Source organism: Rhopalosiphum padi, chromosome 3 (assembly GCF_020882245.1).
Source record: "Rhopalosiphum padi isolate XX-2018 chromosome 3, ASM2088224v1, whole genome shotgun sequence".
Taxonomy (NCBI): domain Eukaryota; kingdom Metazoa; phylum Arthropoda; class Insecta; order Hemiptera; family Aphididae; genus Rhopalosiphum; species Rhopalosiphum padi.
Window position 1 is genome coordinate 24,439,686 of NC_083599.1, and position 16,164 is coordinate 24,455,849.

At 27.0% G+C, this 16,164-nt stretch overlaps 2 protein-coding genes across 2 annotated transcripts; one reads left to right on the forward strand and one right to left on the reverse strand.

Annotated features, from left to right (window-relative positions):
• Positions 1-7,436: 7,436 nt before the first annotated feature.
• LOC132924931 (E3 SUMO-protein ligase PIAS2-like) lies at positions 7,437-9,242 on the forward strand. The gene is made up of 2 exons (XM_060989369.1): positions 7,437-7,938; positions 8,023-9,242. Exons 1-2 carry the CDS (start codon positions 7,437-7,439, stop codon positions 9,078-9,080), a joined length of 1,560 nt encoding a protein of 519 aa, XP_060845352.1. The 3' UTR covers positions 9,081-9,242.
• A 1,556-nt stretch (positions 9,243-10,798) lies between these two features.
• Positions 10,799-11,470, reverse strand: LOC132924156 (52 kDa repressor of the inhibitor of the protein kinase-like). Its single transcript, XM_060988293.1, has 2 exons — positions 10,985-11,470; positions 10,799-10,912 (listed from the first exon to the last, which is right to left on the reverse strand). Exons 1-2 carry the CDS (start codon positions 11,468-11,470, stop codon positions 10,799-10,801), a joined length of 600 nt encoding a protein of 199 aa, XP_060844276.1.
• Positions 11,471-16,164: the final 4,694 nt, after the last annotated feature.

Consider the following 16,164-nt stretch of genomic DNA (forward strand, 5'->3'; position numbering starts at 1 on the left):
GTTGTCTCCGTTTTACACATGTATGACATAGACAAAACGTTTACGCATTCTGAGTAGAACTCGTTCAATTTTAGTTCTAGAGTAAATATACCTATTATAAAATTAAAAAATGATAATCAGGGCTAGGATTTGTATGCAATAAACAATTATAAAGTGAATTTTATTTACCAAAATATGAAGAAATAAAATTTTTTTATTGAAATACATCAATTATTAGCTGTTCATAAATCACATTCAATAGTGAAAATACGCGTGTTACATGCTACGACCACATATTTTTTTTTAATTTTCGAATATAAATGATCGGCAATTGGATCGTAGACCGTAGTATTGATTTAAATTGACTGAAGCTTTTATCACATACCTATTGTACCATAGGATTGTATTTATAAAAATAAAATTTAAGTTTGACAAAAAAACAAAGTTTTATACTTTAATCAGCAGGGCTAAAATTAAATACGAAATATGCTATAGTATATTAATTTTATTCAATATATGCAATAATATGCATTTTATGCAAAAACATGCGAAATAAAAACACCACCATTTATCTCATCATGAGGTGATTTGTGGACATTACTGACAAAATTAATAATTAGAAGTCGCAAAAAAAAATGCTGTTGCATATAAGTCCTAGCCCTGATAATAATATTTTGGAGAGCAAGACAATAAGTTTTTTCCATTATTCTTAATAAAACGTTAATTATATTATTGAGAAATAGCGAACATTTTCAAACTTTAATAACCTTTAACTTTTCAACATTTAATTTTTTTTTTAAACTGACCAAAATTGAGCGAGTTCTACTCTGACTGCGTAAACGTGTTTTGTTTATGTCGTACGTGTATAAGACGGAGACAACATAATATGCGAATGTATCGTCCTCTTAATGTACGATTTGATGTCCGGTTACGACAACAACATTACCGTCGGAGCTCTTACATTTGGGACATCAATTGAATTCCACTGATAAGAAAATAACCAAATTTGTTGGCCGTTAAGCTGTGCAAAACAAGTTTGTACAAGAAAGCTTAAACAAGTCAGTGTTCGACGTTCGTTCGTTTATGTGATGTGTTTTATGTGTTTGTACTTAGTAGCCAATTTACTCTTACAACAGATAATATAAAATTTCATAACGCAGTAGGTGACCCATAATCCAGCAGTGTATTGTTGTTATATCTAAAAGTCGTTATTGTTTTGTTCTCATCTAAATATGTCATAATTTATTAGAATATTATTATGACATATCATTTTTTAAATGTGTAATCGACCGTAATTTAAATATGATGGTTTTTAATAATGTATAAAAACTATACTCAAATACATTTTTATGTTTACTAAATATTATTTATAATTTGACACACATTTAAGATTTCTAAAAACTTTTCACAAGTGAAGAACATGCTTGTAATAAGAGTTAAAGAGCCTAATAAACATGGTTTTTAGTCTTTAGACATTCTAATCTTGTGTCATCAAGTACAAAGGACAGTGTAAGATATTACGTTATATTTTTTCGCGCAGGTAAAAAGGTCCACATAATAGGCCATTGGGGATTAAAATATATTTTATTTTCAGTTAAAAACGATATTTGTTTAGCAGTATACATTTTACTGAGTAAAGAATGGTTCAAACTTTTACTAAATGTTGATATTATCATTTTCTATACATAGTATGGTTTTCTAAATATTTTATATTTTTTTAAATAAAAAATATTTCCTAGGTTAAAATTATTAAAAATACACATTTTATTTTTTTAAGTTTAAATGTTTATAAACTATAAGTTTATTTTTAGTAAAAAAAAATTTGATGTTTAGATACTTAATGAATTATAACTATTGTTAACAACTTTTTAACCTGCAAAATTCCATAGTTATTAGGTATTTAGATTGTTAAGGTGAGTAAAGTTGAGTTAAAAGCCTTAACTTATCTCACAATTTAATAATTATTTATTCGTCGTGTGTGTCACGGGGCCGCTGTACATTTATCGTGTTGTTTACCGGATGATGAGGTATTATTTGAGGTAATTGCAGTTTTAGATGCTTCTTCGATACTCTGAATACTTAAATCCTAATGATCTGCTGGCACATTATAACCAAATAATCTGGTTCAACATTTAACAGGAGTCTGTAAACACATTATTTATTTATTTATTTCATACGGAGTAAACTCCATTTACAAAAAACAATTCACAGCAGCAAAATGTATGTTACACATCAGTATACTAAATTATAATTAAAAACAGTGTTACAATTTTTAATACATAAATAATAATAAACATTTCAAAAAATATATAAAAATAATTCAACATATTGGTGTAATAATTAATAAAACTTAACAGCCTAGTCTTAAATAAAATATTCAAAATTCACAACCATATCGATAGAACATATAATATAATTTAAAGATATTAACAAGTAATTTCAAGTCTTTAATAATTCAAAATAATTCATCAGTTAATATAAATATTAAAGACAATGATTATAAGCTTAATACCGAGCTTATATCGTTTATTGAACAATAAAATAAATCTAAATTAATAGTATTTCCCAGTCTTTATTTCTTGAGTTTTTCTAATTTATTTTTTCTAGTCATTCATGGCATTGTACTTTATTATGTATTAATTTATATAGGAATATTATATTAAAGTAATTTCTTCGAGTTTTAAGAGTTGAGATATTGAAAAAACGTAATACACCGTCATAAATGAATGAGAAGGTCTCTAGACACTATATTTATAAGAAATAAAACGAAGAAGAGTGTTTTGTATTGATTCCAGGTGTTGTATAGGAGTAATGTTAATATGAGACCAAATAAAGAAAGCATATTCCAGATTGTAACTCATCAAAGAATTATAAACGTTTATTTAGAGCATGTGCGCTACTAAATTCAGAACAGCTACGTTTAAAAAACTTAATTTTGCTATTGCTGCTTTATTTCTTGTTTTATCAATATAATAATTAAAATGTAATTTCACGCCAAAATAAATGCCTAAATCATTAATAATAAATACACGTTTGATAGCAGAATTAAATAAATTATATTAATCATATAGTATCTTAGTTTTTTTTTATAAGAAAATGAAATTATAGCACATTTATTAATATTTATTTGCATATAATTTTGAATACACCAATTTTGAAAGCAATTTAAATCAGATTGTAACAGCATAGTGTCTGATTTATAATTTATAATTTTGAAAATTTTTCATCAGCAAATAGTAGTGAATTCGAATTTTGTTTTGCCAAAGATATATAATTTATAAAGAGGTAGGTATAAGTAGATGATAGATGATAGTAGGTGATAGCCTTGAGGAACACCTGAAATTACTGAAATTGGATCCGAGTACAAATTGCAATATTTTATAATTTGAAATCTATTTTTTATTATAAACACGTTAATACTAAATAATATATAAAGTTTACTAATTATATGTTTTTATGAGTACCTAGATAAAAAATTCATTTAAAACTGGCTGATTCAAAAATGTAGTACTTGATTGGTCTGAATATTTATTAATGTTTGTTTTCGTATGAGGTTCAATTAAAAAATATCTTCTTTAAGGTTAGGCTTACCATGTTTAGTTAAAAATATAGAGCAAATAACAGTAACTAATTAGTTTTTAACAAACAAATATTTATGTAATATATAATTAAATATTTAAATGTAAGTAATATACTTAAACAATGGTAGTGAACTATACTGAGTATTATATTTTAATTTATAGATTTTAGTTGAATAAACATTGCTAATGTCTGAAAGTCTGGAACTCGCGTCGTATGCTATCTACATGAAAAATGTATCTACCAAAATTGTGTGTTGGCGTTGTATGTTATCTACAATTTTCCACCCCGCAATTTGTAGATTGTTGGTGTCGTCTGTGCATCTAGACATTAATTACATTAAAGAACTCTTTTTCATGTCTTCAAAAAACTGGTCAAAAAGATTCTTTGATGCATTGAGTGAACGTCACCACTCTTCCATCAACTGCCGTTCCAATAAGTTAGTGGCACCACGTGTTTTTATGCCATATTTTATTTTGAATTAACTTTTTGGCATACTTTAGCAGTGGGTAAGACACCACATTGTTTTAAAAAATTGGTGCAAGATTCATCATTGTAAATAACATGTCTATAAAAGTCAATAAAATGTTCCATTTTGATTTAACAAAAAATAATTACATAAATAATTTAATAAAATAATTTAATTTGAAAATAATTTAAGCATACACCACTTTTACAAAAGTCATATGTCTACTAGCTATGATATGTGTAAAGTGTAGACTGTAGAGTGTATTATTGATGTTTATAATTATACGGTTACACCTGCAATATTAGTCTCCGTACAAAGTATTAAGTAGATATCAACCGAAAGGTAGATAACATATAACGCGATCAAAGTTCAGGTAGATAGCATACGACGCGAGTTCCGAAAGTCTTAATAGACTTATCCAACTAATAAAGTACCAATTTTTATAATTTGTGTGTAATATTGTTTGTACCTTGTTATTTTAAAAAATTTTAATTCTGATTATAATATTATAATATTAATTAAAAAATACATATATCTATAGCTATATAAAAAAAACCCCTTTTACCCCTTTAGAGGTCGTATTTTGAAAAATCCTTCCTTAGTCCGCCCCTATATTGCTTAAGGAACTTCTGTACAAAATGTCAAGTCTCTAGACCCAGCAGTTCGATCTAGACGTTAATGAATGAATTACTAAATAGATGAAAAAAAAGATAAATAAATAGATTATTTTAGAGTCCAGGGGTGGCCAAAATTTTTGATAAAGTTATTTTAAGAAATGAGAATATGTTTTTCCTTCAAAAATACATGCAACTATTGGATAGGGTCGTCGGGTCGATTAGTATTTTTTATTAAACTAATACATAAATAATAGTAGATTTTAAATAATAACGCCGCTGCCGTTTGATGTATTTGAGTATTTCACTTTCATTACAGCTTGCGACTATTAAACACGTATTTATTCGAATACACTTTGAAAACCGTTTGATCGACGTGACACACATTATTAACGCATCTAATACACGGGCAACGCCGTGACGGAACAGCTCGTTTAACATATTATATCTTTTATTACAGATAACATTGATTATTTTTTTAGATCACTTTTAATATTTTCTTTTTTGCCTAGAAAAGAAGAGTAATTCTTCAATCGACGAATTAAATAATGCAGTTATATGCTTTGTAAATTCAAGTGTTTTTTCAAAAGGGTAGTTACAACCATCATTTTCCTTCATGTTGATTAAGGTTAATTAATGTTGAATAGAGCACTTGTCAGATTTTGTTACTGGATGCTAATTTTTCAATACAAGACATATTGAGTTAATTGAGAACAAACCCATTCTCTTATATATGCTACACTATTTGCTGTTTCGCTATTCATAAGAATGTAGTTAATATTTATATTACTAAGAAAATCTTCATAATTATTTGAAAAATCAGAATCACTATCCGCCAGGCTATGTAATTGTACTTTATTATTCAATCTTAGGTCTTTGAATAATACTAAAAACTGTGATGCATCTTTTTCACAATTAGCATTATTAGATGGATTAATTAGCATGTTGCACATATACATCCAAATTACTGAAAAAAGAGAAGATATAACTGCTAAAAAATTTGATGAATGTGTTACACCATATTTCAATCTTAATAAATATTTATAAACAACAAATTTAAAATGTAATAATTTGTATTAAATTAGATTATTAATAAATGCTTGTATATATTATAATTTATATAATGTATAGTTGAATGGAATGAATATATAACTTACAATTTCCTATTAGGATTCCTGTTGGGTACATAATTTTTTGGTTTAAAATTGTTTGAACAAGTACTAAAATTTAGACTCTGATGTAAATGTCCAAAAGTACTCATAACTTTATTTAATTTTGAATTGTTTGCAATCTTAACCCATTCTTGAGAACTGTTATTTATATTATTAAAAATAATATTTCTAGTGTTATATGATTTATGAGTAATTTTCATAAGAAACAGCTACTTATACATATTATATGAATGTCTTTTGGAAATGAATGAAAAGACAACTTCTGTTGACCATTTATAATATATTTACAATTTCTTATAGTGCATATTTTTTTAGACATCATTGTTAAGCACTTGAAACTAATACATTTAACTAATAACTACTACTTACTAGTTAAGTTATAAAGTAATAACTATGCAGTGTTAACTTATGAGTTTTGTTAATTGATACCAAATTAACAATATATGTAATATACCTAATATTTATAGTAATATATTACATATGATATCATGATCTACATAAATATTATAGTATTAATTTGTAGTTATATTTAAAATCGGCAGAAATTATCATAATTTTTTTAAGGAGTAAAATTAGGTAATTTTAATTCCATTCTCGGAGGAATTTGATAAGACCGGTCACCAGGTATTACAGTAGTAAGTGTCCCGTTTTGTATGTAATATTTGGTATAAGATCTTTACAACATTGTTAGATTGTTTTGCTAAATTCTTTTTTATTCTCCCCCCCTCCTTTGAAAAAGTTACATGAGAACTATATTGCAAGAATGTATCTATTCCTTTTTCTGAACATGTTTTGTACTTCCCATGGACTCTTAAAGCATTTAAAGTTACAGTATTGTCATCAATATTAATACTACCTAGTGCTATAGTTATAGTATAATAGTGCTGAATTATATGTATAAAAATGTATGAATGACAAATTATATTTATAAAGGACATTAACTTATTATTGATTCATTAAAACCCTACACTGCGCAAATTAATATAACTTTAATTTTTGAAATTCAAAATTAATATTTGTTCCATGTATGGAACTATACGCGCTTAGTGGTTATAAAAACGCCATACCCGCATGCGTTGTCTGTCTTACTAACGTATTTACGTATATCATAACAAATTAAACCTATATAACGTTATCTTAACGTTTCATCGTGATAACTAAGTAATGATAAACATGTCTACTTTCAAATTAAACAGCCGTGATAGAAATACTAACGGTAATTTAAGAGTTATGATAATAAATATAAACTGTTCCATATATATATATATATATATATATATGCGCAGTGTAGTTTATTTGTTTAATAATTGATTATACAGCCTAGCCCTAGTAAATTATATTGTTGCCAAATTATAGACAAATCTACATTAACCAGATTTTCCAGCTGTTTATTTGAAATTAATTTAGATTGGTATATTTATATATTGGAATAATGGTCCAGTAAAATATTATCTATAGCCATGTAAATATTAACTTATTTTATATTGTAAAATTATTTTTTAACAAGGTAGTCGTTGTCTTATTTGAAAACTTGGTTTACCAACGTTTCATTTTTATTACCTCTTGTGATTAGTGATTAAAGAAAAAAAATGGAATTTTAAAATAATATATAAAAAACATGACATGATTTTCAGATTAGAAAACTATCCAAAAATGAGTCAACCACAACAGAGTCAACTACAACAGAGTCAACCACAACAGAGTCAACTACAACAGAGTCAACCACAACAGAGTCAACCGCAACAGAGTCAACCACAACAGAGTCAACCACAACAGAGTCAACTACAACAGAGTCAACCACAACAGAGTCAACTACAACAGAGTCAACCACAACAGAGTCAACCGCAACAGAGTCAACCACAACAGAGTCAACCACAACAGAGTCAACCGCAACAGAGTCAATCACAACAGAGTCAACCACGACAGAGAGGATGTCTATACCACAATTCAAAGGAGGATTGCATATTGAACGGAGCCTTTGATTTATTTATGAATGGTTCATTTCCCGAAGATAAAAACAGGATACGCTTTAAATATCTTCCATTTCAACGTGTTATAAGAGAAGTTGTTCCACCGATGGCTATTAATTTCGGAAAAGTTATGGATTTTTCTGTACCAGATTATAGTAAGCTCATTTATAAAAATAGTTAATAATAATTCACTTAATACTTATACATTTTTTAAGTTATTAATATAATTTTTTTTTCAGTAGTCAATCATATTAGCGCCAAATTTTATTTGTCATTAATCGATCTTCAACGAATGAACCTAACAAACATATCATATGATAAAAAGCAGTCTTTCCAATTACAGATCCGTATTGGACAAAAATTGTCTGGGATAAGAGATTTTTCAGAAATATTACCAAAACCAATAGAAATGTGGATCAATTCTAGGAAAATTATTTTGGATGACAGACAAAGCCCTATATATGTTGGTGTTTTTGATTATTTGCACTTAGATACTGTTAATACTAATATGATTACAATGATTTGGCCTGAGTGTTCAGAAACATATTTTTTGGTAGCTCATTTGGTTGAAGTACTTAATATCGAAGAAATGGTGGAAGACATTAAAATGAATAACGATCGATATTTTTCGGCATTAACTACAAAACGAAAAGTTATGGACATTTTGAAAAATGTTGATACTGGTAGTTCAGCTGTGGCAGGCTGTAGATTATCTCTTTTATGTCCAATAAATAAATCAAAAATAAAATTGCCTGCCAAATCTGTCAAATGTGCTCATTTACACTGCTTTGATCTTGAAGCTTACATTTCTTTGAACAGAATAAAAAATACATGGATATGTCCTATTTGTAAGAAGTCCTGTCTATTAGCTGATTTGAATATAGACGAGCTTGTTTTGTTTTTTATCAATAGTTTGAAAGTTCCGAAACATTGCGAGGAGATACAAATATATGCGAACGGTAAATGGAAACCAAGTATATCGCACGGTGGTAGTCTTGAAGATGTTCAGACTACATCTTGTGGTCCTTCAAAAAAAACAATTCTTGAAATTGATTTGACTAACTTAGATGATGAAGATCTAGACAATAATGTAAAAACCGTATTGCCGATAACAAGTGCTGGGAATTCCAATTATATAAGACCGAGTACTTCTACAAATACTACTACACACACTGAGGAGGATAAAGTCGATGATACCCCAATACTTACCTACATAGAAAGTATAACCATAGTAAAAATATTACCTCCTTCAGATCTAAATAGATTAGTCGAAACCCGTATACGTCAGCCCCAATAAACCTATGAACAAAGTAACGAATAATGTTCAGGACTCTGCTTATTTGTCCCCATTAGGAGGATTATACTATGTATAATATGACATGCCATTTTAAATTTAGTAAAAATGATTATTTAAGTTTTTAAATTAATGTTTTTTTTTATTATTTATATAATATCATAGATAAAATAATATTAAATTTACTTTTCTAGTAAAATAAATAAATAACTATTTTATCGATTGTTTAGCTATATGTTTTAATATGTAAATTAAAATAATAATTGTTAAGATTCTCTCGTATTATATATTTATATTAAAACTATGAACATAAAATAGCGTATTTCATCGTTATTCCATTTTGTAATTTTAATTTCTACATCGCCTGTTTTAATAATATACAATCGTTTAAGACCTCCTTTTTGAATAATTTTCGTTAAAGTAAATTTAAATTTAGAATTGTACATTAATATTGTATTATTATACTCGTAATAGTTGCTATTAAACTACTTTAATATTATATAATTTTTAAGTATAACTCAAAAGGATGCATGAATAATTTTAGAATAACTTTTTATAGTAAGTGAAATATGTCATTGTATATTTATTTTAATTCTAAATAAGAAAATACGTACAACATACATTTACATATATGAATAACTACCATTTTTTCTGTATTTATTATTTTATTACAAATTGTAATTTTTAATTTACCTAAATAATGTTATACATAAATATTTTAAGATACTATTATTAATATGCTATCATGTACTACTAAATTTAATTTAAAATAATACAAATTATAAATTTAAAATCTTTAGTATAGTTAGATAGTTAGTTATTAATAAAAATTTAGTACCTACATTACTATCTATTTTAAATTGGTCGTATAGTTTTATTACATGGATAATTTTTTGGATATCTCTAGTTGGAATAGCTTGGAATATACTTTTTTATCGGTTTCAGTTTGCATTTCTTTTAATGACGCAATGTCAAAGTATATTGTTGGATGTGCATTATAGATTTGAGCCATCTATTAATTGTAAATATAACATTTGGTTGTATATAGTTATTTAATACATAGTCTGAAAATTCTAGCCCATCTGCCTCCCGGCAACGGTGATTGCCTACTAGTTCAAAAAAATCGTTTCCAACTATTCCATAAGGCAGAAATGGTGAAATAGTAGATCAAAAACATTTTTAACCACTTTCGTAATATACTCTTATCATCCGAGTATACTGTCCTCAATTTTTTATTTGCGTATATTTATGTGAAAATTGTTATATAACTATGTAAGTATTCTATTTAACTTATGTGAGTTAATTATTTATTAAATACTTACATAACGCCACCAAAACTGACTTAAATAGATACGACATCCGATGAGTTTTATATTAGGAAAAAACTTCCTTTACAGCTTGTGTGCTCCTACCATTTCAAAGTCGGTGTATAATTTGCACAGCTCAAGTGTTTTAGATATATGTTATAAATATAATTATTTTATAAATATCCACATTCAAATTTGCTATGGGAGGGGTTTAAAAAAATAACTAACACTAAAACCTTCTCTTTAAAACTACCCATTTTTCTAATAATCAAAAACATTACACGTATAAATATTAATAGGCAAAATAACAAAACAAATACAAAGGTTTACATAACTCATGACAGTTAAATACTATTTAATATGCACATAATATATACAAGTACAGAATATTATATATATTATATTATTAATTATTTATAATAAAAATTCTAGTCTTCTTTTTTTATTGGATAGTTCAACCAGTACTTCATCAGGGGTAATTGAATCGTTTTTGTTGATCAAGAGCATAGCTAGACCATTAAGTTTTCCCTATTAAAATGAATTACAACATTAAATTAATTTGATTATAATCATTAATACTATTATTTAAATTAAACATACCTCGGAAGTAAAGTTGCGTAAGTAAGTTTTTATTCTCTTGAGAGTTGAGAATGTCCTTTCATTAATGGCAGAAGAAACTGGTAGAGTTGCTAATATTTTAAGTAACTTAAAAATATTTGGATACATGGCTTCATTACATATGTAAATAGCGTCCATTGCATTTTTTGGTTTATCCATTTCTGATAGAGATTTAAGTTTTTGTTGCAAAAGTTTGAACTCATTTTTGAATACCTCATCACAATTTCCAATATCTTCCAGATCTTCACTATAATGTTTTGTAAGAGATATAAAATCTTCTTCATAACCACTTTCTTTAAATAAGGAATGGAAGCTTGTCAATTTACTTTGGTGATTTGTAAATCTTTCTTCCAATTCATTAATGAATTTGTCTATGTATGGAATAAATACTGATACTCGATAAAATATTTCTGTATCGTCTGTTTGAATGTTACACCTGTTGGTTTGTCTTTTCGATATTCTTGGCATGTTTATCGCAATGTCAACTTTCTCAGCCAGTGATTTTACACGTTCAAAAATGTCTCCAAAATCTTTTTCAGCATTCAATCTTATCTCTTTAAGTTCTTGTTTTGTGTTTTGTGCCAATGACTAGCTTCTTTGAGATCTATAATTGTTTGCTGGAGAAATTTGATAAGACTAAACCTAATGCAAATAATTTATTCAAAACAAACAAACAAATAATAAATTCTAAATTTAACATAGAGATTCTAAGTCGTCTTGCTTTTTCAGATGTAAACAAGTAGATTAAGGCATGTATTCAATTAAAGAAATAAATGCACATTATTACATTTTGTTCTATAATTTAACATATAATTCCTTTATTTATATGCAGAATGCAGGAAACAATAGAAAAATATAAACTGGAAAATGAAAAACTTAAAAATGAACAAATTAAATTAAAAGAAATAATTTCTATTCAACAAGCTCAAAAACAAAATTTACAGGATTCTCTTAATAAAATATATGGTACTTTTAATTTACGGATTAATTCAGTATTTTCAAAATTATTCTCACCAACACAGATTGACGCTATTTTAAATAACAATAAAACAATTTACAAATGGACACCTGAAGATATTGCCTCTGCCATATCATTGAGAAGTGTTTCTCCAATAGCGTATAGGTATCTACGCGAAAAAAAAGTTTCCATTACCAGGTAATGATAATTTAATAAAAAAAAAAACAATTTAATAAAAACTTGTAGGTTTATCAACACTTAGAACATGGGCAGGTAATCTCTCAGTTGAGCCAGAAATTCTGTATAGTGTATTGTATTTGATGAAAGCAAAAGGTAGAATCTTTATATAAAATAATTTATATTTTGCTGTTAATAAAATTGTAAATAAAAACAAAAATATTTAAGGATAAACTTTGACAACCAATGAGAAATTAACGGTTATTAGTAGTATGTATTTATATGTTCTGAGCACTTTTGGGCAGGGAGATTTTAAAAGTTAAGGAGGAGTTTCCGCCTCAAGCCAATTTTTTTTTCCTGTAACACGAAAAAAAAAACATCTGAAATTGATTTTTACACACTTTTTTTTAAAAAATAATAATTTTTTTATTGAATAAGAACACTGTTTGATTAAAATAAAAAAATCATTTATTAATATATGTTGTTGTTTCATTAAATATTATGCAACCTTAATTCTAAATTATTTATACGTTTTCTTACTTCACTAGTGAAAGGTATATATTCTACAATACGATCATGAATTAATAAACAATAAGCAGTTACACCTGTAAGAGGTTCTGAATGTTCTGAAACCTCTATTTCTAATTGAACATCTACTGATGAATTATTCTGTTTTGAAGTATCGATAACTACAATTGGGGCGTTTGTTAGAAAGTAGAAGGACTTAATATTGGGTTCCGAATATTTTTTTCGTAGTTAGATTCTTGAAATGATGTATGCATATCATATAATAAGGTAAAATGTTTATTATCTACTTATGAAAATTAATCAAATATTAAAAAAACAAGATGACTACAATAAAATAAGAGAATCAAATTTCGGTTAATTTATTATTAAAAATATTACTTTAATTATTACATATGTTATTTTGACTAAATTGTCTTCATTTTGAATACAATAAAATATGAAAAAATATTATCGCATAATTAAATCACTTTTTTACAATGATTGTCACATTCGGGTAAAATAAAAAAATCTTTTGTTAAACGAAAACTTGGAGAATCATTTATCAAAGTACATTGGCGAATCATGTGTTGCCCCAAAAGTTCGTAATCCCGAGCTTATATTATATGAATTAAGTACGATGATATGCGTTCATTATATCAACACTAGTGCCGTGTAACGTATTAATATTTAATATAATACACCGTAGACCAGTGGTCGGCAACCGCCGGCCCGCTCGTCTATTGTATACAGCCCGCTTTAAATTTGTTTTTTTGATAAATAATTTGGAATATAACATTTTTATTTTTGTCTGGACCGCGAACTCTTATTAATTTATGAATGTGGCCCGGGAGTCCAAAAAAGTTCCGACCACTGCCGTAGACCGTAGTAATATAGACGTACGCGTCGGCCTGCCCACCGCGACCAAAGGCGAAAAATACGTTTGGTAAGCCTGTTACGACTGTGCCGCCGCAATAGCTAATTGTAATCATAATTAATTTCTAAATATTGTCTAAGCCGCATTCCCACGACTGGTGTACTTGATAAGTACGCCAATACTTGCGTACTTGCACAAGTAGCCAAGTACCCTGTTCCCACAGATGGCTATTATAGCAAATATTGGTGGTGGGGGCCACATTTTAAATCTGCATTTTTCAATCTGCTCCAAAACGGTAAATTGTAATAATAAAGATCCTAAATACCAATATACTTACCATTCGTCACGAGCTCTCATGAGTCACGAAGTAGATTACTAATTACCGATGAGCGTCCCTAATATTATACGCACATACTTCTTATCGCGCGACTTCAACAAAATATTTTAGTTTCAGTGAATACGAATGGGACAATAAGACACGATTGTGATAACAATTAATACTGTAGTCGTGTAGTGTAGATGTTTATTTAAACGGTTCAAAAATCGAGTATAATAATTCAAGGATTTCAATGTCGTCTGAACTGTCGGCTGTCGTCAATATTTCGGGCTTAATGCTATAACATTCTTTATTCGATCGATATATTTTCGTAAAAACGATTTCAAATCGCCTATAAAAATATATTGCAATTGTTAATAGTGTTAAAAAAAATACTTTGTATAACATAATTTGAAGGAATTCCAAAGTCTGTATTAAAATAAACCATAGCGGGCCAACTGTTGGTGAAAAAATATTTCTATTTATATTATTTTGAGGAAATTTAATATTGCTGCAGTGTAGGTATTAGAAAATCATTGTCGTGATAATTATAATTTATATTCATAATTATTACTTTACTCTACGTTATAATATCAGCATTCGTGTCGATAATATTATTTACAATTGTCATTATCGATTACCGTCGACGGTCTTCATCATTCCAATTCAGTAAATTATTATTATTATTTATTAAAGTTCGAATTCACATATAATATGACAAGTGATCAAAACAAAATGTTAGGTACGCTAAATCCCCCACCCCCAGCTATAAATAAAATAACAATATGTCATTGTCTAGATAATATTCGTACCTTTAAATTTGATGGTAGGTAAATTTACTCTAATATTAAAGCTAACATCACAAAACGTATTCTACTGAACGAAAATTTGTTATGATATACGTTAGTAAGACAGAGACAACACATGCGGGTATAGTGTCCTCTTATTATGGATAATTTAGAAATAATAAGCTATCACCGAATAAAAATTTAAAAATTCAAAATACATACCGGGTGATCAATTTAACGTAAAACACTTATTATTTTAAAAACTATTAAGTAACGTTTTTTAATATGAATATATTTTTGTTGTATCATACTAAGTCGCTTTTTTTTTTTTGACAACGCATTTATAATTCCTATTCTAAAACTAAATATTTTTTTGAGTATACTACGAATCGTAGTCTACGATACTACATCATAAAAATTGAATAATGAATGAATCGTTCGTGAATTAAAAATAAAACTTGTTGATGTTTTTCAAAAATCATTTTAAACGATATAAGAAATGGCAAAAAAACAATTTATTTGATCAAATATGTGGTTTTAGAATGATTTAAAATAATTTGAATCCCTATTTTCAAAAAAGTTACAAAAATAATAGTTTCTTACGTTAAATAGATCATACTGTATGTAGATGGTGATTTTGTGAGAAGTCATTGATCACTGTGCACTTTATAGTTCCGTATTGAAAAAATACGTAGTTTGAATATATATATGTACTACGATCCATCTCCAATTTGATATTTTAAACACAAATATATAACTATAATTGTAATATTAAAAAAGATTTATTTTATAAGAACATTTTTAAAGCTATTTATTTATTCAATTATTTTAGAAATAATATATTTTGTTGATTTACAAATATTTAATATATTGATATTTATTTAATCATTTATATAATTTTATAAAATAGTTGTATTTAACAAAAAAAAAAAAAAACAATAACGGCATATTTAGTAATATCAAAAGCAGTAAGTTTTAAGCTCTAATTAACACTATTCACCGATAACACTTTCTGTCTATATTTTAAAACATATACTCAATACTCATTAAATAAAATAAATAAATAAGCTATGAGTACCTATTCAATTTAAAACAATTTATTATTTAAATTAATATGATAATATTTTTATTTTTATTTTTGTGAAATTTACGGAAAAATATAGGAATAATACCAAATTTTTTCAAATTGCCATGCTCGGCAGTTTACTGAAATTTGCTTTTAAAGTATTGCAAATCGATATTGATAATCATGAAGTTGAATTCTATGAAAAAAAAACTCCGCTAATAGAAACTTCTAAGTAACGACCACTTCCAAATAGTAGACAAAACTGAAAATATACTATACCATTGAATTTAAATACTAGTATATTTATAACCAATGATACTACTAAAAAACTGTACTATGTTTTAGTGGTAGTCTCGACGCGATGCATTGACATCGATCATATACAAGGAATCTACATGGCTACATCTACCGTAAATGTTTCAAATTTAGTCAAACCATTAGATACTTCAGACGTTCAGTAGTTCAGTCATTTAATC